Source organism: Tasmannia lanceolata, unplaced genomic scaffold (assembly GCF_043159265.1).
Source record: "Tasmannia lanceolata isolate RefF3 unplaced genomic scaffold, GAP_Taslan_0.1 ptg000109l, whole genome shotgun sequence".
Taxonomy (NCBI): domain Eukaryota; kingdom Viridiplantae; phylum Streptophyta; class Magnoliopsida; order Canellales; family Winteraceae; genus Tasmannia; species Tasmannia lanceolata.
The window spans coordinates 124,394-149,415 of NW_027518786.1; the positions used below are offsets into that span (position 1 = coordinate 124,394).

A 25,022-nucleotide genomic window follows, 5' to 3' on the forward strand; every position below is an offset into this window, starting at 1 on the left:
ACGGATGTGCAAAGAGAGGCGATCGGGTTTCCCTAATCTCTGTTGACCCTGTGAGCCGGTTTAGGGTGAATGGGCATTCCTGGGCTTCCTGTCTGAAAATATCCCATTGCTTTCGGAGTAGGTCATCAGCTACCTCCTTGGGCCAAGGATCCATTAAGGCAGCCTTTTCTTCATCATAATTCGCCTCCTCCATCCTCCTTAAAATATCTTCCAAAATTCTCACCTCTGAAGACAGACGTGCTCTTCTACCTTCATAAACCATCGGGAAACTAGAAGAGGGGTCATGACTATCCATTCCTAGAGATAAGCTAAAAGAACATAATCCAAATACGATACAAGACCAGAAGACAGAAAAGAAGCAACCACGAAATACTCCAGCGAGAAGCAAAGAAAGAATGAAGGCAAAGAAAACCTAGAGGCAACTACACAACTTTACCCAATAAACATCAAGAAGACCAATTAACCCCTCCTCGGGAAATCGAACCAAAAAGGAAAGGACATGCCTACCAAAGTAAAAGACGATACTACCCTCGGAAACTAATAATCACACCCAAAAGCCCTAAAAGGTATGAAGGATCAATCCAAGAGGCCCAAGAGAATCAAAGCCCATGCAGGCTCACGCCATCAAGAATTTGAAATTTGAAATCAGAGAGGGGCGGGAAAAATTACGGGCCTCCTACCTAGCCCCATAATCAAGGCCTAAAACTGCCGGAGGGCACCCGCCGGGCCAAAGGAACAAAAGACCCAGGATGCTCAGGGAATTTGATACCAATCCTATAGGTATGGTTTAAAATTCTGATGACAACAAAGGGGCCTTCGGAAAGCAAGGACTTTGACCGAAAGAAAGCTCATACAGTGTTGATGATTACCTTCCATCTTAGTTTCTAGAACTCTGCCAAGCAAACCACTTATAGCCTCCACCGTTGATATTGCCCAAGCATGTAACGGGATACCGTAGAGATTGACCCACATAGGTTCGTCCCCTTGAGCGAATTCCTTTTTCCATAGTGAAAGCGAATTCAGATAGGGTGCTAAAGATTCAGAACTAGAAGAAAGAACCTTGAGAGCCTGCATTTTAGAGTCGAACATAAACAGAACTTCGTCTTCCGACAGAATACATGGGCATTGCTACGATGGAATGTTCTAAGAAGTTTTTGCCCAGAGCCAAAGGTCTTCTAAAGCTCCGATAGGGTTCTTCCTTTTCCCAATCAAACAGGACTTTAGGGATTCCATCCGAACCTCCACTTCCTTACCAGTGATGCACAATCTCGGGGATCCTCCAATCCGGTGAGTAATAGTGCTCGTATCGGGCCATGGGTCATCGTCCAACTGGGTCAAAACCGGGCTGGCTGGGGGGCGGGATAAGGGGCGAGGAACCCACTTGGAAGGAGTTCTACTTCGGCGACACCAATGACAATTCTTTTGCCACTCAAAATTAAGGTACCGGCAAGGGGTACAATGCCAGTTCCCCCTTTCTTTCTTTCGTGTACGAGCACCCCCTTTCCCCAACGCAGCCAGATGCATCCCAGGGCGATTGCAAATTCTATAGGTCTTCCGCCAATTGAAATTCTGATACTGGCAATTGCAAATCCTCAACATGGTTCTTGATGCCATTTCCCTCTGATATGAGTTAGACTTTTGATGAATTATGATTTGTTTATAGTTATAAACTTTAGGATAGAAAGTTATATTTTTGGCGAGATTTGCTTTAGTTCCTTTGGACAGTTACTATTTTTGTTATTAAAGGATTTTGGTTTGTTTACGAGTTACGACTGTTTTAAAAGCGTTTTACTGGTAGAAAGTGCGTAGTAAAGGTTTTCAGTATTTGTGCCTAGAAGAAAGTGCTTCATATCATATAAAAATGGGAACTCCTTTGAAGATGTTTTGATGAAGGGAAAAATACTGTTACAACCCTTCAACTTTCTGACATTTTCAACTCTAACACTGACTTTTGAAAGTCACCAACTGCACCCCCTGAGGTTTCTATTTGTGTAAGGTAAACCCCCTCTTTTGAAACACTATCAATGCTAATGAAGACCCCATACCCCCTCCAAACCCCATACCTGAATCCATACACTACCAAAAACACAGTGGGCCCACATTGTTTGGATGATCCAAAGCGTTCATTTGATGGGCCATTGGGCCCTGACATAGATAGGGTGTGCCAAAAAAAATGAAAAATCAACTCCACAGAATCATCCTAACACTTTGATCTGTGGATGAACAAATTGAAACCTAAGGGGGTGTAGTTGGTGACTTTTAAAAGTCAAGGTTGTAGTTGGCAATGTCATAAAGGTGAGGGGGTGTATATGTATTTTTCCCTTTAATGAATTATGAGTGTTAGAATAAGCCCAGTAGGGGCATTATAGTCATTGTATCTATTTCTATCTCTTAATATATAAATACTATAGTGAGGGGGAGCTAGCCCTAACTCACTTTTCTCTTTCTCTCTATTCTCTCTCACAACATGGTATCAGAGCCTTAGGGATCTGATCCCTAGGGAAACCCCGTAGCCTCCATCTTCTCCTCCTCTCCGAAAACCACTCTTATCATCTCTCCCACCTAACCCTAACCCTAACCCTAACCCTAACTATAACCCTAATCCTTCAAAACCCACCCTCCACCACCACCCATCTTTGAAGAAACCCAAAACCTAGAACTTCAAAAACACAACCCTGAAGACGAGACGAACTGAGTTTCATGTGTTAAATTTGTCTCCTGAAGACGAGACGAACTGAGTTTCATGTTTTAAATTTGTCTCCTGAAGACGGGACGAGACGAGAAGAATACAACCCTAAACACAACCCAATTTTTCTCCTTTAGTTTCATGTGTTAAATTTGTCTTCTTTGTTTTCATCTCCCGCATCTTCCAGCTTCTCTATGGGCTCATCTTTGCACCTCTTCTTCACTCGTGCGATCGTCCTATGAGTCCCTCTGTTGATTAGTTGGTTTTATCCTTCGTCGTCTCCAGTTCTACTAGTTGTAGCCGTTGGTGTTGGTCTCTCTATTGTTGACATTTGTTGTCCTGATGGATCTTCCTGTTATTGTTGATCCCTCTATTGGCATGACTACTGAGATCCGTGCTTCTACCACACCCTCGGCCCCTCCTTCGTCTTCGTCTTCTACCTTGGCACTTGTAGACAACTCTTACCCACAATTGACTACTGCCAAACTTGATGGGACCAACTACTACCAAACTGGAGCACATCATCTCACTCGTATTTGTAACACATATTCTGACTGGATGCGATTACGCCATGGTGATCTGTCGCTCGAGGTTCACTATAGCCAGTTTGTATCTCTATGTCAGTAGCTTGATGTGTTCTTGCCTCTTACATCGAATTTACTGTTAAAACTAATTTAGCTTGCAGGGAAATTGGGAAATGGAATTAGTGGGCGGCAAAAGCATTTTGTAGGGCCGGCAAAGTCAAACCTTAGAATCAAATTAATTAATGATGCAAATCAAATTTCTAAACGGGCGGCAAACTCGAATTATAAACGGCAAGCTCGATTTTGTAGGGGGTAAACCTTTTCCAAAAAAAAACTTATCTGAGCAGGGGTAAGCTCCTGCTCAGATAAGCTTATCTGAGCAGGAGCTCACAAACACATGTGACCCCACATTTTTGGGGGGGTCCAAAGCATTCATTTGGAAGGCCCTTCCATGGATAGGGTGTGTACCAAAAATCAGCCCTATAGGATCATCCTAACCCTGCATTTGTGGAGGGAAAAAATGGGCAGAAACATGGACACACAGTGTCTGTCCATTTTCCCCTCCACCTTTGATTGGCTTAGGATGATCCTATTGATCTGATTTTTAGTACACACCCTATCCATGGAAGGGCCTTCCAAATGAATGCTTTGGATCCCTCAAAAAATGTGCCCCCCCCCACCAATGCTTATCTGAGCAGCAGCTGCTCAGATAACCCGGCATATAGATATGCCGGGTTGGGCCGGTGGCTCAATTGGTTGAGGCTTTGGTTCTCAACCTTGAGGTCGTAAGGTTCATTCCCAGCTTTCCTACCAAATATATGTATGTGTGTGTGTGTGTGTGTGTCATCTCTTCTCCTTACATTCACTTACATGATAGTAAGAATACAATCACATCCCATGACATGAGCCACCCGCCAATGCTTATCTGAGCAGCAGCTGCTCAGATAACCCGGCATATAGATATGCCGGGTTGGGCCGGTGGCTCAATTGGTTGAGGCTTTGGTTCTCAACCTTGAGGTCGTAAGGTTCATTCCCAGCTTTCCTACCAAATATATGTATGTGTGTGTGTGTGTGTGTGTGTGTGTGTGTGTGTGTGTCATCTCTTCTCCTTACATTCACTTACATGATAGTGAGAATACAATCACATCCCATGACTATCATCTCGTCTCATCTCGTCTCTTTTGAATGTTTCTATGTTTGAGGTCGCTTTTACATGGTATTAGACCTACTTTCGATCAAGATTCAAGAGCATATTTTCTCATTCCAATAAATTTACAACATCTTCACTTCGAAACCCTAACTTTCCATTTTCTTTTTTCTTCATAATCTCTACAAAACCTTCTCTACTTTGAAACCCTAAACTCCCCACTTCTCTTATCCTCATTTCTAATCTTATTTCCTAATACTCTCTGTTCTACCAAAACCCGAAACATATCTTCAAAAACCCTATCCACCCATCCCTTATCTTCACAGAACTCAACTTTCATTATCCAAACTTTGCAAACCTTATTCTCTCTTCTCCATATCCATCTCCATTAAAAACAAAGATCCAAGTTTAGAGAACCCCTTGTACCCATTACCCCTCTTAGAAAAACCAAAATCCCTCCCATTCGACCATCTTGCTCGATCCTCTCCTTCAGCCTTCATTTTTTTTTGGATGATAGCCAAATTGATTAAAGAAGACCGAGATGGTCAAATTACAGAAGGATGAAGGAGCAATGCAAATACAAAATACAAAAAACTAAAAAGTCACGGTGGGAGGGAGTCAAATAGTGCTAAAGACTCTCTCGACAGCCCTAATCTTGCTAAGCTATCAGCCACCTCATTTGCCGAACGCCGCACATGTTTAAAGGAAACTGACATAGATCTTGTACAATCCAGTATCTCATCAAAGAATCCGTCAAATCTCCAAGGATGTTTTTGGGTTCCTTTCAACCTTTTGATGACATTTAATGAATCTCCTTCCACCAACTCATTCACTACACACCATTAGAGGCCAATAACTGAATGCCTTGATGAGCCGCTCTAACCTCGGCTTCCGTTGCATCCGCCACCCCAATAGGCCCCGCATAGGCCCAAACTATTTCCCCTTTGTCTTTTCTTAATACCCCGCTAATTCCAGCAGGACCCAGATTGTCCCAGCTAGATCCATCAAAATTCAGCTTAAGACAATCTATCGGTGGTGGTTCCCATACTTGTAATACCTTTTGTTTCTTATCCACATCCATGTAGACTTCTTTTCATCCTTCCCAAAGGTCATAAGCGGATACAAATCTAAAGGATGGAAGGGTTTTCACCCATGAGATTATATGGGCTATTACTTTCATGAATAGATAGGAAGGCAGGGCCCCTAGAATTTCCTTCAGCCATCATCTGTCCAACCTTTCGAGTATTCTTGTCCTTCTCACATCAATCGTCACTTTCGAACAAATTATAATACTTCTTCTATCTTTCAGCCTATTCCACATCTCCCCTTCACTTTTCTCATGGCATCTAGATCTCTCTTCTCCTCATTTCTCCTTGCCCAGCACTTGCTCGCCTAGTTACAATCTAATTCTCCCATGATACTTTTCTTCTATGGAAGATCCAGATCTTACACCTATTGTCTGTGCTCAGGGAATACTATCTCTCCTAAATGGAATAACTATTACTCCTGCTGAATATGTTCAAAAGGGAGGAGGTAGTTGTACCATAGGAGAAGAGAAAGCTATTTTATGGGAAAAGAATCTTGAATACGACGCATGGCTAACAAATGATAACTTATCATAGCCTAGATCAACTCTACTCTTACCCCGGAAGTCCTCGCTTTTGTTCTAGATATCTCCTCTTCTAGATAACTCTGGAAAGCCCTCCATGGCCCTTATTTCTAGCAGTAAGTCTCGCACAAGGTTTTAAATCTTGGTTTCGGTTTCGGTTTCTGTACGAAATTTATGACGAAATTTTGTAAAAATTTCACCGAAATTTCAGAAACGTTTCACCGAATTTCGTTTCGATCGAAATTTCACCGAATTTCGTTTCGACCGAAATTTTCGAAACGTTTCGGCAAAGTTTAGTACTTTTCAGACTCAATGTGAATTTCGTTTCGTTTTCCACCGAAACCGAAATATTTCGGCCGAAACGAAACGTTTCGGCCGAAATTTAAAACCATGGTCTCGCATCATCAAACTCGATGGAGCTTCAAATATGTTGTAAGGGAAGTCTTTATTCTAGCATTTTTTTAATAAACTCAAAGGTTTATTTGACTAATTCGAAGCCATGCAACAACCCATGGATGAGAAAGATAAGGTTCATTATTGATGCAAAACTAGGGTTCACAAGTCAGTTCTGGGAACTTGAACTTTGCAGCAATATTAAAGTTTCTAATTCTAGTAGGCCAAAACATGCATTCCTAAACAAATTAAATATAACATAGTAATTTTTATAAAAAGTTCAAAGCTATTGAGTTCATTCATCAATAGAAAGCATAATCAATACAAGCAGTGTTCCATACATCAGATCCATAATAAATTAACTAAGAAAAGAAACTAGATCACAAGTATATGTGGCATAAATAATAGATCCAAAATAAGTCAAACATAAAGGCTCAAATCAGAACCCCTAATGGTGGCAACAAAGAAGGCAATTAGGTGTTAGGACCGGGATACAAAGGTGATGGGTAACAAGGGTGATTAGGGGCTGATTGGGGAAAAGGTTCTGGAGGAGAGGGGAAAGCGTTGAGAAAGAGAAGGGAAGAGATGAAAAGAAAAGGGGATCGAGGGAGAAAGTGAATTAAGGAGAGTAGGAGAAAAGAGGGAAGAGTATCTGGGAGCGGCATAGCTAGGGCCTCGTGTCGTGGTCATCCAATAAGTGGAAGTCAAAAGGAGAGAGGGGAGGGAGGGGTAGCGGGTTATGGCCGTTAGAAAGGGAGTGAAGGGAGAGAGGGGGGCCCAGCCAAGAGCAAGAGAGAGGGGGGGGGGCAGATGAGAGAGAGAGAGAGAGAGAGAGAGAGAGAGAGAGAGAGAGAGAGGGCAGATGAGATAAAGAAAAGGATCGGAGAGGGATGCTCTTTTCCTTAAAAAACTAGGGGGGTATGTGTTTATATAGGGACGGAGTTATGTTAGTATGGATATGGTTTAAAAATGAATAGAATTGTTGGCAGTTTATCTAATGTAGAACACTCATATCAATAAAATGATTTGAACCATTTATTGAAAAAAAGAACAAATGGGTGCCCCACCCACTTTTTGGACGATTCCTCCCTTGTCCATTGCCCGTTCCAATGGGTTTCGAAGATACAAATCCTTCCTTTCTATTGGGCCACAATCCGACCTAGGTAAATCCATGAGCTTGATTCGATTATTCCTTCCTATTCTTAATAATAATATGAACCCTGAATTGTCTTATGACCCATGCTGAGTCACAGGCAGCGCCTCGGAAAGCATAGACGAGTCACCGCCCCCTTTTGGGTGTGCGGGTACTAAGAGTCCTCTCACTACCAACCAACAGACATCATCTGGCTAGGTCTTGCTGGTATCAACAACGAGAAAAAAACCAATAAAGGTTGGGGCGGGCGGACACTAAGATGGAATAGTCCCGCCAATATCCCTAATGTCCCCGCTGTAATATGATGAGAGGCTATTCATCCCAGAACAAAAGGATCAAAACCTTATGCGCTCCACGGGCTACCGAACCAAGCAATGCCCTACACGTAATCGTCGAGTGCGCGATCATAACAGGGCTCGAGGAAGAAGCAAGGATTCAACACCACCAGCCATCTCGCCCGCCCGAAGCATGTTCGATTGGAAAGTCTATCGCTAGCTTCCTTCCCTTGTCTTTATCTCTTTCCACTCTCGCAAGTAATTGCCCCATAGATCCTATATCTATCTATATGAAGAAGAAATCATGTAAGGAAGGGGATTCTTATTTGTACAAATGGTAATTCGAACTTGGAACGAGCATGAAGAAATTAACGACAACCTTTTTTTATTATTCCACGATATGGTCCTTTTAAAAAAGGATCATACACTTTAGGCAAGCATTCTTGTTCATTCTCATAACTGCACAATCTTATCCTTTTTTTCAAATCCTGGATCTTTGAATTGAGAGAGATATTTAGAGCGCGCCCCTGATAATTGCGTCGTTGTGCCTGGGATGTGAGGGCTCTCAGCCACATGGATAGTTCATGCTCATCAACCGGTATCCTAATTCTTGAATTTATTCGTGAATCAAGATCAAGGAAAGGAAGTCTTCGAATCACTGACTCAAACCTATTGTCAAATCCTACTCAACAGAATATGGAGGTACTTATGGCGGAACGGGCCGATCTGGTGATAAAGAATGGGAGCTAGGTCTTACGGACGGATGAAAAAGGGGGGACAATAAAAGCCTATGCTGTAAGTTTTCGATGAGATCTTTAATACTGTCCTAGAAACATTCATATTCATGATTTATTCGATAAAATAAATTCGACTCTAACATAACAATTGATAAGATCAGATAAGTCTTACATTTTGAACCCTCGATTCAAAGATTGAAATTCTTTTGCTTTTTTATAGTCGCGATGAATCTGGATCACCTAATTTCCACATTATGCCCTTCCTTTCTTCAAACGGAACGAACAGAGATAGAATCATATCGATTCTTGAAATGCCTTTCTGGACGTATTCGATGGTCACTGCTAACCGCTTTTGGTCTCAAATCTTTGGGGTTCTCCTTAGCAATAAACTATTTTCTTCGAGGCAGAGTGAGCAGAAATTTCGAAAGATATAAAAAGAGGGGCCGGATCTTTTTTACAAGTCAAAAGCTCAAAGCAAAAGAGTTTCGAAAAGGATCCTTAATATCTATCCCAATGAGCCATCTATCGAATCATTGTGATTGATGTTCGATCCCAAAGAGAAGGAAGAGATCTTCGTAAAGTGGGTTTTTAAGATCCGATAAAGAATCAAACTTATTCAAACGTTTCTGCTATTCTGTAGTCTTAGTAAGAGGAGGAAGGGTTAAGATTTACTCAGTGTGAGATATCACATTGTTCAAGGAACCCTAGATGCTGCCGGAGTAAAGGATCGTCAACAAGGGTGTTCTAGTGCGTTGTAGATTCTTATCCAAGACTTGTATCATTTCATGATGCCCTGTGAATTGCTAGAAACATGTAAGCAACTTCTATTAGCGCCGGACCTTGAGTCGAATTGATCGTGTATGTGGTACCGTGTCAGGAGGGTATCCCCACGAGCTCAGGACAAGTGGTGTTGGATTTGATATTTCTGTGAGTAAACCTTCTTTTCCGTGAACTTGGGACTACGGAATAATCCAAATTTCACGCAAAAGAACAATGACCAGAGTCGCCACCTAGGTAAGGGACCTAGGACCCATAAATGACAGTGTAAACTAATCTACGTTACCAGAGAGTTAGGTCCGTTACCTGATTACGAGAAGGGAAGGTGTTAGGGACCCTTTTCCCGGTAAAACCGGTATTTACTTCCAAGAGTCTTCTTTATTTACATTTAACCAAAAGGATTGATAAATTATTTGAGATGTGTGATCTAAGGGACATGTAGCCTAAATGATCTAATTAGATGTGAGTCTTAGTATTTTATTTTGTTGATTTTATTTACACAAAAGAAAACAATCGACAGTATATACAAAAGAGCAAGCAATGAGATAGAACAAGAGGGGACAAAAAAAAAGAAAAGAATAGAGTGCGTCTGAACTTGGAGGCCACCCAAGCTGCCTACGTACCCCAACCGCAAGGGATCAAGTCGCTCGTAGTTCAACATCCTAAGGTGCCTAAACTACATGCTTAAATGCCTAACTTATGGGTCTGGGACTGGAATTGGTGATTGACTTTGTTTGCTTAAGGGTTCCATCTAGGATCTCTAGATGCAACTAATGCAAGGGACCTAGCCTTCTATGTGCAACTAGGCTTGACCTGAGGGATTGAGGGTTTGCTAGCGACCTATAGCTAAAAGTTTGACTAGCCTAATGAATAAAGGTTCCTAAAGGAGTTCGAATCCAAAGCTCTTAGGAATTTCAAATTCTTTAGGGTTTGTTGAATCTTTTATTGATTTTCTTGAAGTTTTTAATTATCTGGAAAATTTAATGTGTGTGGTAGATTTTAAGTTTAATTAGTTGGAAAGTTTTGATTCACTTGAGGCTTGTAGTGTATTTTTAAATGAATGGCTTTTAATTAGCGTTTTAATTAATTTTTCTTTTTTTAATGATTTTTCTTAATTTGGTTTTCAAGTTGTTGTCTTTTTGTTTATGGATTTTAAGTTGTGTTGAGAGGATTTTTAAGTGAACTGTGTGTATGATTTATATAAGTGGACTCTGTGCATGTGAATTATGTGTATATGAATTATTGTGTGTACGAGTTATATTAATGAACAGAGTATATAGGAGTTATATTAGTGAACCGTGATTATCAAACTAGGCTAGTGGAGCTATCAAGTTGGGTGTAAGGAGCTTATAAGTTTGTCTTATTATGCCGTAGTTTTTCATTTTTGTCTTTTGAAGCATGGTTAGTTGGAATTGATACCTACACCCCCATTGTTTTGTTATGTACACTCCCCCATCTTGTCTTTTAGCATTCAAAAATCATTACATTTTCCAAAAAGTTCTCATAGGCCAATTTAAAAAAAGTAAAGACAAGTTGATTTTGTTCAATTAAAAACGGTGGGAGTGCTGATATCACTTCCCTTTATGTATTCTTGTTTTATATTTTCTTCTATTTAGAAGTGACATAACCGGCCCCTTTTGTTCCCGAGCTACCCTCCTTATAGTGTGAAAAGAGTAATCATAAATTCATAATGACACTAATAGGGTGGTCCGAGGAAAAAGTAAGGGTGAACAAGTCATTTCCCTTTGTTGGTTACCAATTGAAGAAGGGTTGTTGTTACCAAATAGGATGGTGGGTCTATGATTTTCAATTAGGAAGGTGGGATGTGGTTATCAAACAGGAAGTGGGGGCTGCAAATATCAATTGAAGTGGGCTGTGCTAAACATGGGCTGTGAATATAATTAGGAAGTGGGTGCTGCAAATATCAATTGAAGTGGGGCTGTGGTTATCAATGGGAAAAGATGGGTCTTAGATTTTAATTGGAAGAGGGCTGTTATTATCATTCGAAGTAGGTTGCAAAATTGGAGTGTTGGTGTTGTATTTGTGTGAATTGATTCTTGTATGTGAAAATCTAAAATGAATTAAAATGAGTTACGAGGAAAAATTCCAAGGTCTGATGTATATTGGTTTTGCAAATTTAAGTGGTCTTTCGGAAGTTAGGGCCCGTTTGGATACCTCAGATTTTGAATTTGGATTTGGAATTGAGTTTTCAGTACAAAATGAATAGATCTGCCAGCTCATGTTGAGGGAGACAAAGAGGGAAGGGCGTAATTCCTGCTGCATGGGAGAGGTTGAGGAGCCAAGAGGATGAAGGAAACTGTCAGTTCCGTGGATTTCCAATTTCTTATTTCCACAGCTTATTTGGAAATCAGATTTTTTTCACTGTCAGTCGCTGAATTAGAAATTCAAGGATTTGATCGGGATCCAAATGTCAATGCAAAACGGGCTGCAAATGTGAGAATTCCAAATCAAAATCTTCTCGGCATCCAAACGGGCCCTTAATGTTTAAGTTGATTAAATTTTTTTATCATTGTTATTTGAAAAAGAATTTGAAGCCCCCCTAAGACAGTGAATTCTAAGTTCCCATAATTTAAACCATATTAATCAAATTTTCATCTAAACTTTTATTACAGGACTGATTTAGATCATCATAACAAGAACATGGAATAAAATTAAAAAATTTAGAAACAGAGACATGAGCATGCAATTTAGACTAATAGAAAAAATGAAAACTACGCCATAGAAACGAAAAGCCCTGAACATGCAACAAGGAACTGAATAAAATACCTACTTGAAGTGGAAGAACTTAATCACTTGAGCGAGAAGAGAAAGATGCAACCACTTGAATTTAGAGAAAGCGAGAAAGCACCAACGATTTTTTTCTTAAGAGAGGCTGCTGTTTTGCAGAGTTGAAGAAAAGAAATAATTTCAATCTCAAATAGAGAGAGATGATGTCGGTTCCAAGAGCTCTCTCAAAGCCTCGCGGAGAGAGAGAGAGAGAGAGAGAGAGAGAGAGTTCTTCTTGAAGGAGAGTGGTCTGATGTGTATATGTGATGGGTATATGGTGTGGGGACATGGGCTGATGGGGTATAGGGATGATGCCTGACCGAGTGATCTTGGTGGGGTTTATATAGATGATGGTTAGCTTGAGTTGCTAAGTTTAGGATCTTCCAATACAAGGGCCAAGATTGATATTATATTTTGAGCAATATTTCAATGGATACTTATTACTAAAAAGTACGTAAGATGGAGAAATTAGCATCAATCACTCTTCAGCAACAAACTTTTGAGAATGGAAACAATCCCAAAATGTGTAAAGAAATGAAAATGAGTAATTTTGAACCTTAGAAAGTCTTGTGGAGGAATTCTAAAATAACATATGCATTTTTAGCAATCGAATCATATGGCAAGCACAAGAGTGGGTCCACATGAAACCCGTGATTTTCCTCGTTACTAAAGAAACCATGTTTCCACTTTTTCATTAAAGCTATTCTCGAGATTGCAAAATTGGGAGAGTTGCCATATGGTTATCCCTCTCCGAGCCAACCATTCTCTTCCATCGCATGTAAATCTATATAGGGAGAGGTAATACTCTTTCCTTTCTTTTTTCACTCAATGGCTGACTTTCTTTTCTCATGACACCACCTACTAACTTTTCTAAAAAAGAAAGAAACAATAGCATTAAAAATGGAAATACGCTATCTATGCCATATTATACATTGCTTCAAATCTGAATTGTTTTTTTCCTTGTTTCTAAACCAGGAGCTGTATAGAATGGCAATATGCCACCATAAAGCTGATTGGAATAGGATTTGTCCACGTGTATATGCTTCAATTCTTTAATTATGTGCTGCATGTCCCAAATCAATGAAAGAATAGCAACGGCATGTTGAACGTATGGTGGCTCTCCAAAACTAGAATTAAACTCTCTGAAACAAGTAACATATCAGCCACCGGATTACATTTCCAAAAGAGAAAATACAGACTCCTTATGTCCGTCCGAACAGCCACCTCAGCTCCTTTCTTTCGGATTCACTCATTCCGTCCACATCAGCACATTTAAGCACATAATATGGTCATTCCAATATCCCATTTTCGTCATAATCTGTTGCAATTAAGTGGGCCTTTGTCGCCCTAAGTGGGTCCTATTCGTGTTAGAATTTTTACTACAAAATTGATAAGCATACTCCTCGGCCAGAGTGCTCTTCGAATAAAATTTGTTTTCCTTTCTTTGCAAATCAGAGCGGGTCCTACTTGTTGGCAGCGGATTACATGGAAGTAAACTTTTCAAAACTTGAGTGGGTCCACTCATGATGATCGGATGTAGTTAGTAACTTAAGCCCCCCTTCTTGCTTTGTATTTCTTATAAGAAAACAATAATTCAATTCAATTTAATCTTTGTCCACTGAATAGAGTGCTGGCATTTTGGGCGCATGGTGTAGACCCATAAAAAAAAATCAGAGTGTTGACATGTTAGGTAGATACTCCTAGAATTCGATTTAACCTTTGGAATAGCACTCTATTTTATTATCAAACAAGCCTTAAAGCATTAAAAGGCCCCACTGGTTCGGGTAGAGACTCATAATGAAATTTTACTTGGAAATTAGACGGACCCACTTGTATGTTTGAAATCAGTAACAACAGGCCCTGCACCTCGGTCAAATTCATTCCTCCCAATTTTTGATAGAAAATGAAATCCATAGAAAACTCTGAAAATTAGGAATGGGACTGGAAAATACTTAAAATAAGTGAAAAAAAAATTTAATTTATTTGTTAACTAAAGCGGAGCACAATGGGGGTGTCTACTGTGTCATGTGCAACGTTCATCAATGATGGTTCATTAATGTCCATTGATTTAGCCTGAGCCCGCTCCTTTGAGAAAGAATTGGGAATTAAGGATGGATATAGAATAACTGGATTGACGTTCTATCTAAACCCAATTCATCTTCCTCTCAATCTCAAACGGTCCCTTCGTCAACATAGAGAGATTTGGAAAAACAAAATGGAATTGGAATTGCGTAGAGAGGGGCCGGGAAATTTCATTCATAGAGCCCACCTATTAGTCATTCTTTTTTGCCGTGGCTTGAAGAAAGAAAGAGTATAGAATTATCTTGACCCTTGTCCTTCGCTCTGGATTCCTTGCCTCCTTCCTTTCCTGGATGGAGTAGTTCCCAACGAATAGTCCCCTTTTCCAGCACCCTCCTTTTAACACTCTTTGGTTACAATTAAAAGGAACAATCTCAAGGATTGATTTTACTTCCCCATCTAGCTACTCTAGGTTGGTGGGTAGGTTCGGGTGGGGAAGTTATAGACACCTTTCCATACTTTGTATCTGGAGTGCTTCACTTAATTTCCTTTGCAATCTTAGTAAAATTCGAGAAAAATAACTAATTGTATGGGAAATACTTCAAGAAGTTATTCAGGGGCATCCCGTATTGCTGAATAGAGCATCCACCCTGCATAGATTAGGCATACAAACATTCCAACCTATTTTAGCGGAGGGACGAAGAAGTGCGTGCTTCTATAGCAAAGCCGGTTGTTTGAGTTTTGCACCTAAGCCTAGCTCCCGGAAAGAGATAGGTTTGATTCATCTGCCCTCTGCCGCCTACCGGCGGGAATGATTTGGAAGATCGGGAGAATTCGAAAATCAGAGACCGAAGAGAGATGATGACAGACAAGAATGAGATGTGCGCAAAAGCCCTTTGTTCAAATACCGACATCTCTCTTGTTCTTCTTTAGCTTTCCTCGGAGTATCACCATGATCCGGTTGGGCTAAAGGGGATCAATGGCTACATGCTATGGAAGCGGAGAGGAACTAGCAGGCGAAGATTGAATGGATTTGTAATAGTTGAGCTTGCCTTGTCTTTTTCTTAGATTTCGGAACGGTTTATATATCGTTGGGGGAGCTCTTTGCTAATCAAGGGCTTCACTTCTAATTTAGCTATTTCACTTCCCTGCTCTGGCTTTCCCAATCAACTTCCTTGAATGCCGATCCCGTCGCTACGTTAAGGGGCCTTGGTTGGCCGCGCGAAAGACTAAAATAAAATAGAAAAAAAGAAGAAGAAAAAAATAAAATTTTCACTGTGATGAGATAATCAATAAGGATTTAGATCACTAGGTTCAATTCCTTGATTCCTAAAATATGGATTAATGTGGAGGTGAACCGAGAGTGGAAAGGAAGGTCCGCGATTTAGCTATCCACCTGAGGGAGAGTGTTATCCTTTCACCATATGATCATGGGGGCCAACTTCTTCAATTATCTACTTGCAGGGTTTCAAGAATTGATTTGGGTATTCGAGATTCGAAAATACCGATCCGGTTGGATCCATTGGAATGGATTTTTTTTTTTCGTTTTCATGCCTCGAGGGATCGCCGTGAGCATGTGGGAATAAAAGAGCAGAGTCCGGAAGTGGCACTTAGCCCCCGGGTAACAAAACTATAAAATCAAAAGTGAGAAGGTAATATTCGCCTGAAGTGGATGGAGACCTCTCTTTATCCGCCTTCGGGCTTTGAAAAAAGGCTTCGTACCATCAATCATATATAGATGGATTGATTGACTCGTGGCTAGTAGTGTGCGACGAGCAGACCAAATGCGGTGCGGGTTCAGGATAGAATTAATAGAGGGGGAACAGAAATAGAAATGTGGGTCTAGGGCAGGCTGTTCAAGTGCTGGGCCATGGGTTTTGGGTTTTAGGCCTTTAAGTGCTGGGCCATGGAGAATTGTTAGCACATTCAGAACTTCCATTTCAGAGGGTCAGGCTTTGAAAAATGATGAGTTTGAGACTCTTCAGAGGGTCTGGCACAAATCTTCAGCACATTCAGAACTTCCATTTCGGAGGGTCAAGTCTGTTGAGTTTGAGAGGGTCAAGTAGGGCAATTGTGCAGTCATAGAGATGTTTCATTCCCAAGTTTAAATGATAGTTTTGAAACCTTTTTTTATCCTTTGGACGAGGGTCAAGTCTCCCCATTTGAGAGAAAGGTAAGAGATTTTGGACTAGAGGCCCCAAGGTTGCTTCTTGGTGAAGTCTATCTTTACTTACCAGCATGCACCCCCTAGGCTACCTGGTCAGCTCCATGCTTCAAGCCCTGCTTTGGACGGTGATACTAGTAGAGTTGGAACATTGTGATACGCTGAAAGTTAGGAGCATGTACTTTCTAATTGGTGTCTCATGTATAGAAATAGAGGAGACGTCTAATGGAGAGGCAGATAAGCTCGCTAAAGAAGGAGTAGCGAAGGATGGGATGGAAGTAATCATTAATATTCCCGGTACCTGTTAAGGTGTCTCATTGATGTAATGGAGATTTGGCGATGGAGACTTCTCGTCTCCTGCACTATTATGGATTCTGTAATTTTATGGAATCAATGAAAGTTATCTTTTTCAAAAAATAAAAAATAAACAAAAATAGAGGAGATGATGGACCACCCTTTTATTCACTCTAGATTGTGGCTTTGATTTGCTTGGCCAATTTAAAGTTCTTTGGAGTATCTTCAGCATTCTTGCCTGATGGCTTAGGTTTTTTCAAGTGGTTGGAAGGACCAATTGCCTAGAATTGAATGATCTTTTGGAGATCTCCTTTTTGCAGTTCTCTGGGGTATATAAAGATATATAGAATGAAAGAAACAAAAGAATCTCCAAGGGTAGTGTAGTCTTGTCTAGGCAAGTTGAGGTAGATTAAATACTATACTTTTGACCCCTGCTGGAAAAGAATCTTTGGGCCTATTGGTGGGGAATATTTTTTAGGAATTGGAGAAGCATCTCTTCAACTCTTAGAAGTTTGGATATGATTTTGACTTGATGGATACCACCGCCTCATGCCACCCTTAACCTTAACATTGGCAAGAGTTCTAGCAATTTGGGGCTCATTGGCATCTATAATGACTTAGGGAATGCATCTGGTCAGAGATTGTTGTTCAGGCTAGTCACTAGTAAGGTGCTCAAATGAGGTGGAATTAATTCTCTCACTGAGCTTCACATATTTAAGGTGGAGTTATCATGGAGGTTGTGGGAAGATGGTGATTCCTAAAACATAATTCCTTGGGATTTGAAATTTAGCTCGGGCCTGTGATGCTTAAGAAAAGATCATCTTGGAAGTGTTGGACGTATATAGGGATGCTGTTTCTTAGGCATACCTTGAAAAGCACTAATGACATGGTGGATTCACTTGCAATCGAATGTGCTGAGCTTAGCATTGATCACAGAGTGCACCTTTCGTAGTGCCCATTTCTGGGGGATGTTGTTGTCTCTTCCTTTTCTGATGTAATCACTTGTTCTCATTCAAAATAATAAATAGATAACATACAGACACTTAGGCCCTGTTCGTTTCAGATCGTGGCAGCCAATTGTGAGCCCACTTAGGCCCTGTTTGTTTGGTTTTGAGTCAATACTCAATAATCATATCAGGGGCTCGCAATTGCTTGTCACAATCTGAAACGAACAGGGCCTTAGTTGTAGGCCATGGTTTATGAATCATCTTTTGTCAGTATGTTCTTGAAATAAAATTTGATGATTGAAAACTTGTAGATTGACTCTTCCGACTCAACTTGGTTATGTCCGGCTTAGAGTAGGTAATCTGGAATTCAATTTATGCAAAATTGGTTTGAGTAGAGTGAAGTCTCTGCTGTTCTGTTCATGTTACTTCATAAAATATATAAGTTCATGCATGCTTATATGGACATCCCTTTTCTCGCAAGGATTTAGTATCATCAGATACCAATATGATAGGGCTGTTGGGGACAGCTTACTTGAAGGGCAATTTTTGTAATAGCTTTGTATGCTCTTGATATGGAATACAATTCTTCGATTACTTGGTCAGCAAAAGGGAAAAAAATCGGATACCAATATGTACTGCCTGATACTTTATCAAAATAAAATAAAACAATAATAATGCATTGCCTGATACATATCGACTTTTCTGTCGGGTGGTAAAATATAAAATGTGTATCACTTGATTTTACATTGTATCACACAATATACACATACATACTCTGAGGCAAACTTATTCGTACATATTGGATTGGGCATTGGTTTTTGGGTTGTCCGATGTGGTGGGGTAGTCTTACATCCTTCCTTTCAAGCAAATACATTCACCAGAACACACAGCCTTGCATCATTATTAGGACAGTTTCACTTCAATTTTATTAACTTGATGGGTTAGGTTTTATTTGAATCTCCAGATCCGTGACTTCATGTCTAAAGGGTTCGACATTGTTCTGAGAGTGGACATACAAGGGGCAGCCACTCTAAGATCCATACTCGGGGATTCTGCCATCTTTATCTTTCTGGTTGCAGAGAGTGAAGCAGCACTTGTGAAAAGACTCGTTGACCGTAAGACAGAAACTACAGATATGCTTCTTGTGAGGATTGCGACAGCTCGTGAGGAGGTGAAGCACATGAAAGAATTTGATTATGTGGTTGTGAATGCTGAAGGGAAGCTCGAGGATGCAGTTCAGCTATTAGAGTCAATCATTGATGCAGAGAAGGCTAGAGTCCGGCAGCGCAGCATCCAGATATAGTTGTGGTGCCAGGTATGCCTTCCCTTACCACCTTTAAATCTCTCTGAGCTATATCTTTCTCAATTCAGCTAGGTGCATTGCAATGGATATTTTTACTATTTTTTCTTGATTGAAGTAATAAGTAGGGTGCTGATTCTCCGATTCTTTGTGCGGCATGGGACAAGCATCTGGTTGTAGAGAGATCACTTTGCTTTTTCTTCTTGTGTTTTAAATTTCTTCTGGGATCTTGCTCTTGTAATGTAATTGCATGCTGTCGTTGTTAAATAGTCCTCTTTTTTGGGTGGATTGCCTTTGTTTCATAGGTCGAGACGTGCTTTATTACCCTGATTTCTCTTGCCAAGGCTACTATTACCACTCCATTGTGTTTAGGGACACCCTCCTGTCTTACAACTCGACGATGGATTGTTGATTGAAACGGCTCACCATTCTTTCTCCTGCTTTTACAATTCGGTAATGGTAGTAGCCTCCCATTCTCTCTCCTTCCATACAACTCGTCATTGCGACTTAGAGTTCCGAAACGTGGGATGGTGCCCCTAGACCACCCTCCAATTTTTTTCTCCAGCCTGACAACTCGGCGATGGAGTAATGATGATAAAAGGGGTTCACTTGTACTTTATTACCCCGGCAACCATACATGTTGCATGTATGCCGTGATTGAATAGCTCACCTCACTGTGATTGGGATGCTGGCAGGGAGAAAGAATGGGAAATACTTTTTCATTACATTTCTGACCAGGAACACGAACTATCACAGGATTATTTCTTTTAGTGTGGCAGCAACTCCGGAAAGACAGATTACTCATCTTTTCTTTTGTCTTGGGAGAAATACGATCACCGACTGGAACTGTTGAATAAGTGGAGTTTTGCTTGTCTGTAACATGCTAGTGTTTTGTTTAACTATCCCTCTGCAGATTAGGGCAGCCAAGATCGCCATAAAAGCACATTCATTGCAGAATACACTAGTAAAAAGACTCCCTACCTCCTTGCATTGCCGATCTGAAGTTTGTGGTGGCAAGTGTGCTTCAGCGAGGACATTGAGAGTAAGTACTGGCAATTGATCTTTCAAATCATTTTTAGGGTTCCACACGAGGACATGTGTAATTAAAACCATTGATCTTGTAGACCAATATGAGCTTTTAAGATGATGACAACAGTTGTGAGTCCAAAACCAATTATTGGACTCAAAATTATGTTTAATTTTGGAGGCTGTTTCACCTACGTCGCGACGAAGCAAATTAAACTTTGTGAATCCTAGTTGTCTGATGCATTACACTGTCCCGATTAAATTGGTAAAACTCCCAATGGAATCGGTAATTTGTTATGATGCAGTTGCATCTTTTTGCAACATGGAGCTGAAAATCAAGGCTAAGAGAAATATCAGCAAACATTCTCATGATAGGCACACCTTTCTTTGTTGTAGACTTACTCGTTGGAGACTTGCTTGATAAGCTATCTACAGAGGTGTAGATTGTTAGAGGTAATTAGGTCAAGCAAAGAGTGCTTGAAGCATTACACCCAAGGTATCTAGTTGGAATACCAAGTTTGTTGCCTCCAGCCCCTATATATAGAGATACACTAGGGTTAATTATTGGTTAATGGACTCTAGCTCATGTAGGCCCACTACACCGGTCCATTATCTTATTGGGCTTATATTAGAACATACATGGGTTATATCATATACCCAACAATCTCCCCCTATGTTCTACATATAGCACAATCCAATAGATAGATAATGTGATGTCCAAACAAAATATTGAATCATCCATATCACCGTATCAAAAAATATCTGTGATCCAATTGAAAACAAGAATACTTTTAAGAATAACCAAGAGTTTTAGAAATAATCTAAACTCAAACGAGGGATCACAAACACAACCGAAAAATAAACTAATTTGTGAAAAATCATATCTTAAATCTTCTCCTTTTTCCCACCCAAGATCTTAGTTATACATTAAGATTGAAAGAACTATATTTCTGCTTTACAGTGGAGGATCTACGATGCTTCTCCTTCTCTAGGCTCCAAGCCGAAGTAAGCACCAAGATTGGAAAGGGATGGAGAACTAATGACTCAGAAGAGATGAGACAACATGGAGAGATTGCATTTTTCATAAATTGTCCTTTTCCACTTTGTTTTGCAGTAATATAAGGTAGAGAAGTGTCCTGACGCCAAAACCAGTGGGACACAATTGTTTCAGATTTTTGCATCATGGAGTCCATAAAGAATATTTCTCTCTCACTAAAATTCTCTCCTCCGTATAACTCTCATAAATCTCATCAATTTTCTCTTAGCTCCTAAAATTTCTCTTATCTTCTGCCAATTAGAATTCGAACCCTCTTTCTTAATCCAAAATTGATTAAGTCATTAATTAATTAATTAATCTCTCACATACACCACTACTCCGGTATATGTACTTGAGTGCATGCACCAATACTAGTGTGTATACTTTTACACAAAATTAAATATTCATGTCCATGCACTATAAATTTGGAACCCGAATTTTTTAAAAATTCTCATGGTCAAGCGAGTTATGAGTGATATCGTAGTAGGGATCCGATGGCCAATCATACAAAACTCGGAGAGTACCACTACAACCAAGATCTGTAGTCCAATTACGATCGCAGTTGGGCAAGTAGCTCCTACTAGAGCGTTGCCCTCAAGATGACTGTCAGAAGGCATATATATGTGTCTCTGAAGATCCAATGTGTCCACAACTGGTGCAAAACTGTAGCTTAAGTTGCTGGACACGTGCCATAGAAGTTTGGGAGTGAAACTCAAACCCAAAACCCAACTTCCAATGCCCTTTTAAAGTTGGAATACAAAGAACAGTAAAATATGTGTCTCTGATGGTTCTGAAACCATTGCCATTGAATCCGGAACGCCCCAAATGAGAAGAAGACGCACACTGTGTGTCCCTACTGATCGTGCGCAGCGTCACCGTGACGCATCTAAAATTTTTTTTTTATCAAAAACGAATTTCGCGTCATGGAGCGGCATCACCGAGACTCACGCGGCATAACCGTGACGCACTTGTCTCCTTCCCTTTTCAATTAATATTTCTGCAACTTGTTTTTCCAAAAAGCCTACCTTTTGGATGGATTTTAGACCACCAGCTGTGGCGTTGGGTCCGTAGGGTGACCGGCTATCCAACCATACCGGCCGGTCACCGATCAGACGGCCACACCCTGGCGGAGGCCGGAAAATGGGTCTGCCATCAAAAGTTGCCGAAAATCAGTTTTCATAAAATTTAATAGCGTTTTTCATCAATCATAAGCCAAAACTCATGGATTTGTACTAGGATTATGACATGGAACATTCTAATCAATTTATTATCATCTACTTTTCCAAAATTTAATCAACTGTATTCTGATTGTGTGGAGAAATTAAATAGATAAGTAATCAATTAGAATTTGAAACCGAAAATCTGTTGATTGTTCTTGATCAATAGCCACAAATCGAAGGTGGCTCTTATACTGATTGTTAACTGTAAATTACTACATAATTAAAGTAGAACTTATCTTCGGCCATGGCGATTAGAATTTGAGATTGTGAATTCCCTCGAACCATCCGGCAAAACTACAAACCTTGCACGTTCACGAACAAGAAAGAGTGTTCTTTTGACCTGAAGAAGACTTTTGGGCTCGATTGATGGAATCACAAGCACAATTTTCTTCTAATATTAGGGACCCTCTTTTGATGGAAACTGAATCAAAATGTGCTGCCTCCCATCAAGACTCCACACAGTTATAGAGATTGGGAAAACATTTTTGAATCCCACGATACTACTAACTCTTGAGTTTTCCTCTAAATTCAAAACGCTTAGGACTTATCTATAATCCACCTTTGCAAATACAACACTAAGGGGATAAGTTTCTAGAAGGGAATATGTGCGTCGTCGCACTTAAGAACGCCAGCATAGCTATCCTCGTTAGTGAAATTGGTGACCATTGAAAACGAGATTCTCAAATAGAAAAGAAAGATGAGGATGGTTTTATCTACACAATCATGTAGATAACTTATCAACTCCATCGGCCAAAAACACGGTGGGCTCACATTGTTTGGATGATCCAAAGCATTCATTTGATACGCCATCATATAGATAGGGTGTGCCCAAAAAATCAGCTCCATATGATCATCCCAAACAATGTGGGCCCACTGTGTTTGGAGGGGTTACGATGATCCAATGGACCTGATTTTTTATAGACACCTTATCTATGATGGGGCCTTACAAATGAATGGTTCGGATCACCACAAAAAATGTGGGACCCATGTGTTTGAGCACTCTAGTTCATATAAGCTTATATGAGCTCAAGCTCACAGCGGGCCCATATTGTTTGGATGATCCAAAGCATTCATTTGATAGGCCAGACATAGATACGGTGTGCTAAAAAAATCAGCTCCATAGGATCATCCTAACCGTTCGATTTGTGGATGTTAAAATGGATAGATTTGTGGAGTTTATGAGAAAAATCTATCTAACCGTTCGTGTTCACGTGTGTGTGTGAGGTCCTATCAAATGAATATCAAATGAATGCTCTGGTCCAATAGGTTTGCAGTTTTCCATATGAAAAACAAACAAAAAATTGATGTTGAGATATCAAAATGAGTTCCTATGAAAATTCCTTAGATCCAAAGTCTGTTATAAGCAAATTAAAAAAGGGTCGCTAGAAGAGGATGTCGTTTGGATCAAATATCAGGGCGGCACCTAAGACCTATGTCGTACCCTCGTAGCTATGTCGTTGGGACGTCATTTAATTCTAGATGCTAGCAGCATAGGGAGTCGCAGCCACGGCACGCTCTTCTGGCCGCCCTCAAATCATATTTGAATTAAAAAAGGTCAGTTAAAGAGTAGAGTGCCATTATTGAAACAAGGATTTATGGAACTGGAAAGAAGAATAAATAAAGGACGATGATAAATTCGCACCCCTTTATAGGAGGGTATGTGGAAGGCTTTAACGCTTTTTAAACATCAAGGGGTGCGAATTATCCTACCGGACGTTTGAATTATCCTACTGGGGTGCAAATTTATCATTGCCCCTATATAAATACTATTTAAAAAACATTTGAGAGCTACATACTCCAACAAAATATTCTATTCCTTCTTTTAAAGTCTAAACAAAGCCGCCTCTCAACGGACGAAAAAGAAAAGTACGACGGTCATCTAGTAATTTAATTCTGTTTAGAATCTTTAAAAAAAATTATCTCTTAATACTATATTATCTTCTATTTGGACTTCAAATCTCTCAAAGCTTTTCAGCTACGGTCATGAGAATCCAGCTTGAAAGCAATTTACAGGGACCTCAAAGCAAAGAAATGGCCCAAAGCCGTGTGCTATATAATTTTTTTTATAAATGTAGGGGTATTTTTGTCATAGTAAAATGGTTGTGCCCCAAAAATGATTTCTTAGATGAATGCCAATATCAGAATAAGAGAGTGCAGATATCATTTAAGGGTGTAACTAGGACTGGGACCCTAGTCCAACCCAGGGACCAACCCCACCCGACCCAATCTTCTGGTCAAGGAGGGTCACAGCCCTAACCCAAGAAGCCTTTAAATCTCTCAATCCTAATCCAACTCAATTTTGCCAATCGAGTCCGGTTAGAATGAATTGGGTTGGAGTTGGTCTAAGGTAAAAGCATTAAATAAAAAAAGGGATTTGCTAGCGACTTTTGCAGCTGCTGTTGCACGAGACAACAGCCACAATTAGTAGAATTTGTCTTATTCATTTAATTCATGAAAGGTGACTGCTCTCTCATGCAACAGCCGGCTGCCGGCTGTGAAGAAGTTCCTTTCTCCGAATCTCCCTGGCAAATTGCTTAAAAGATATAATAAAAGGCACAGTACTTAGATTTTGAAATCACCTTAAAATTAGGGGTGCAACTCAGGTCAATTTTTTGGAATTCGGGATGAGCTTTCACCTTAAAATCGGGTTAACTTCAGGTTGATTCCATTTCATTTTTTAGCAAAAGCTCCACCCAACCCGACCCAAGCTGTACGCCTAAATAAAATTAGAGGACTAGGTTGGGTTCGGGTTGGGTCCATTTGCCCAAGGCCTCAACCCTTACCAACACACAAAATTAAATCGGCCCAACCCAACCCAACCCAACCCAACATAGGATGAACCCTTCCGGTTCGGGTTGAGCCCGGCCTAAGTTGAACCCATATTTATCATTTGAGTCCAGTGTCTAGCGCAATAGGGTTGTTTTCATA

The 25,022-nt window shown here is 40.3% G+C and overlaps 1 protein-coding gene across 4 annotated transcripts in view; it reads left to right on the forward strand.

Annotated features, from left to right (window-relative positions):
• LOC143865793 (guanylate kinase 2, chloroplastic/mitochondrial-like) overlaps nt 1–21,020 on the forward strand; it is a 37,036-nt gene extending 16,016 nt beyond the window's left edge. The window contains exons 4-5 of one of the 4 annotated variants that reach the window (XM_077375897.1): nt 18,477–18,827; nt 20,800–21,020. In XM_077375897.1, the coding sequence (XP_077232012.1) occupies nt 18,477–18,815 (339 nt within the window). In that variant the 3' untranslated portion in view covers nt 18,816–18,827; nt 20,800–21,020. The other 3 variants (XM_077375896.1, XM_077375898.1, XM_077375895.1) reach the window with 3 other exon arrangements.
• Nucleotides 21,021–25,022: the final 4,002 nt, after the last annotated feature.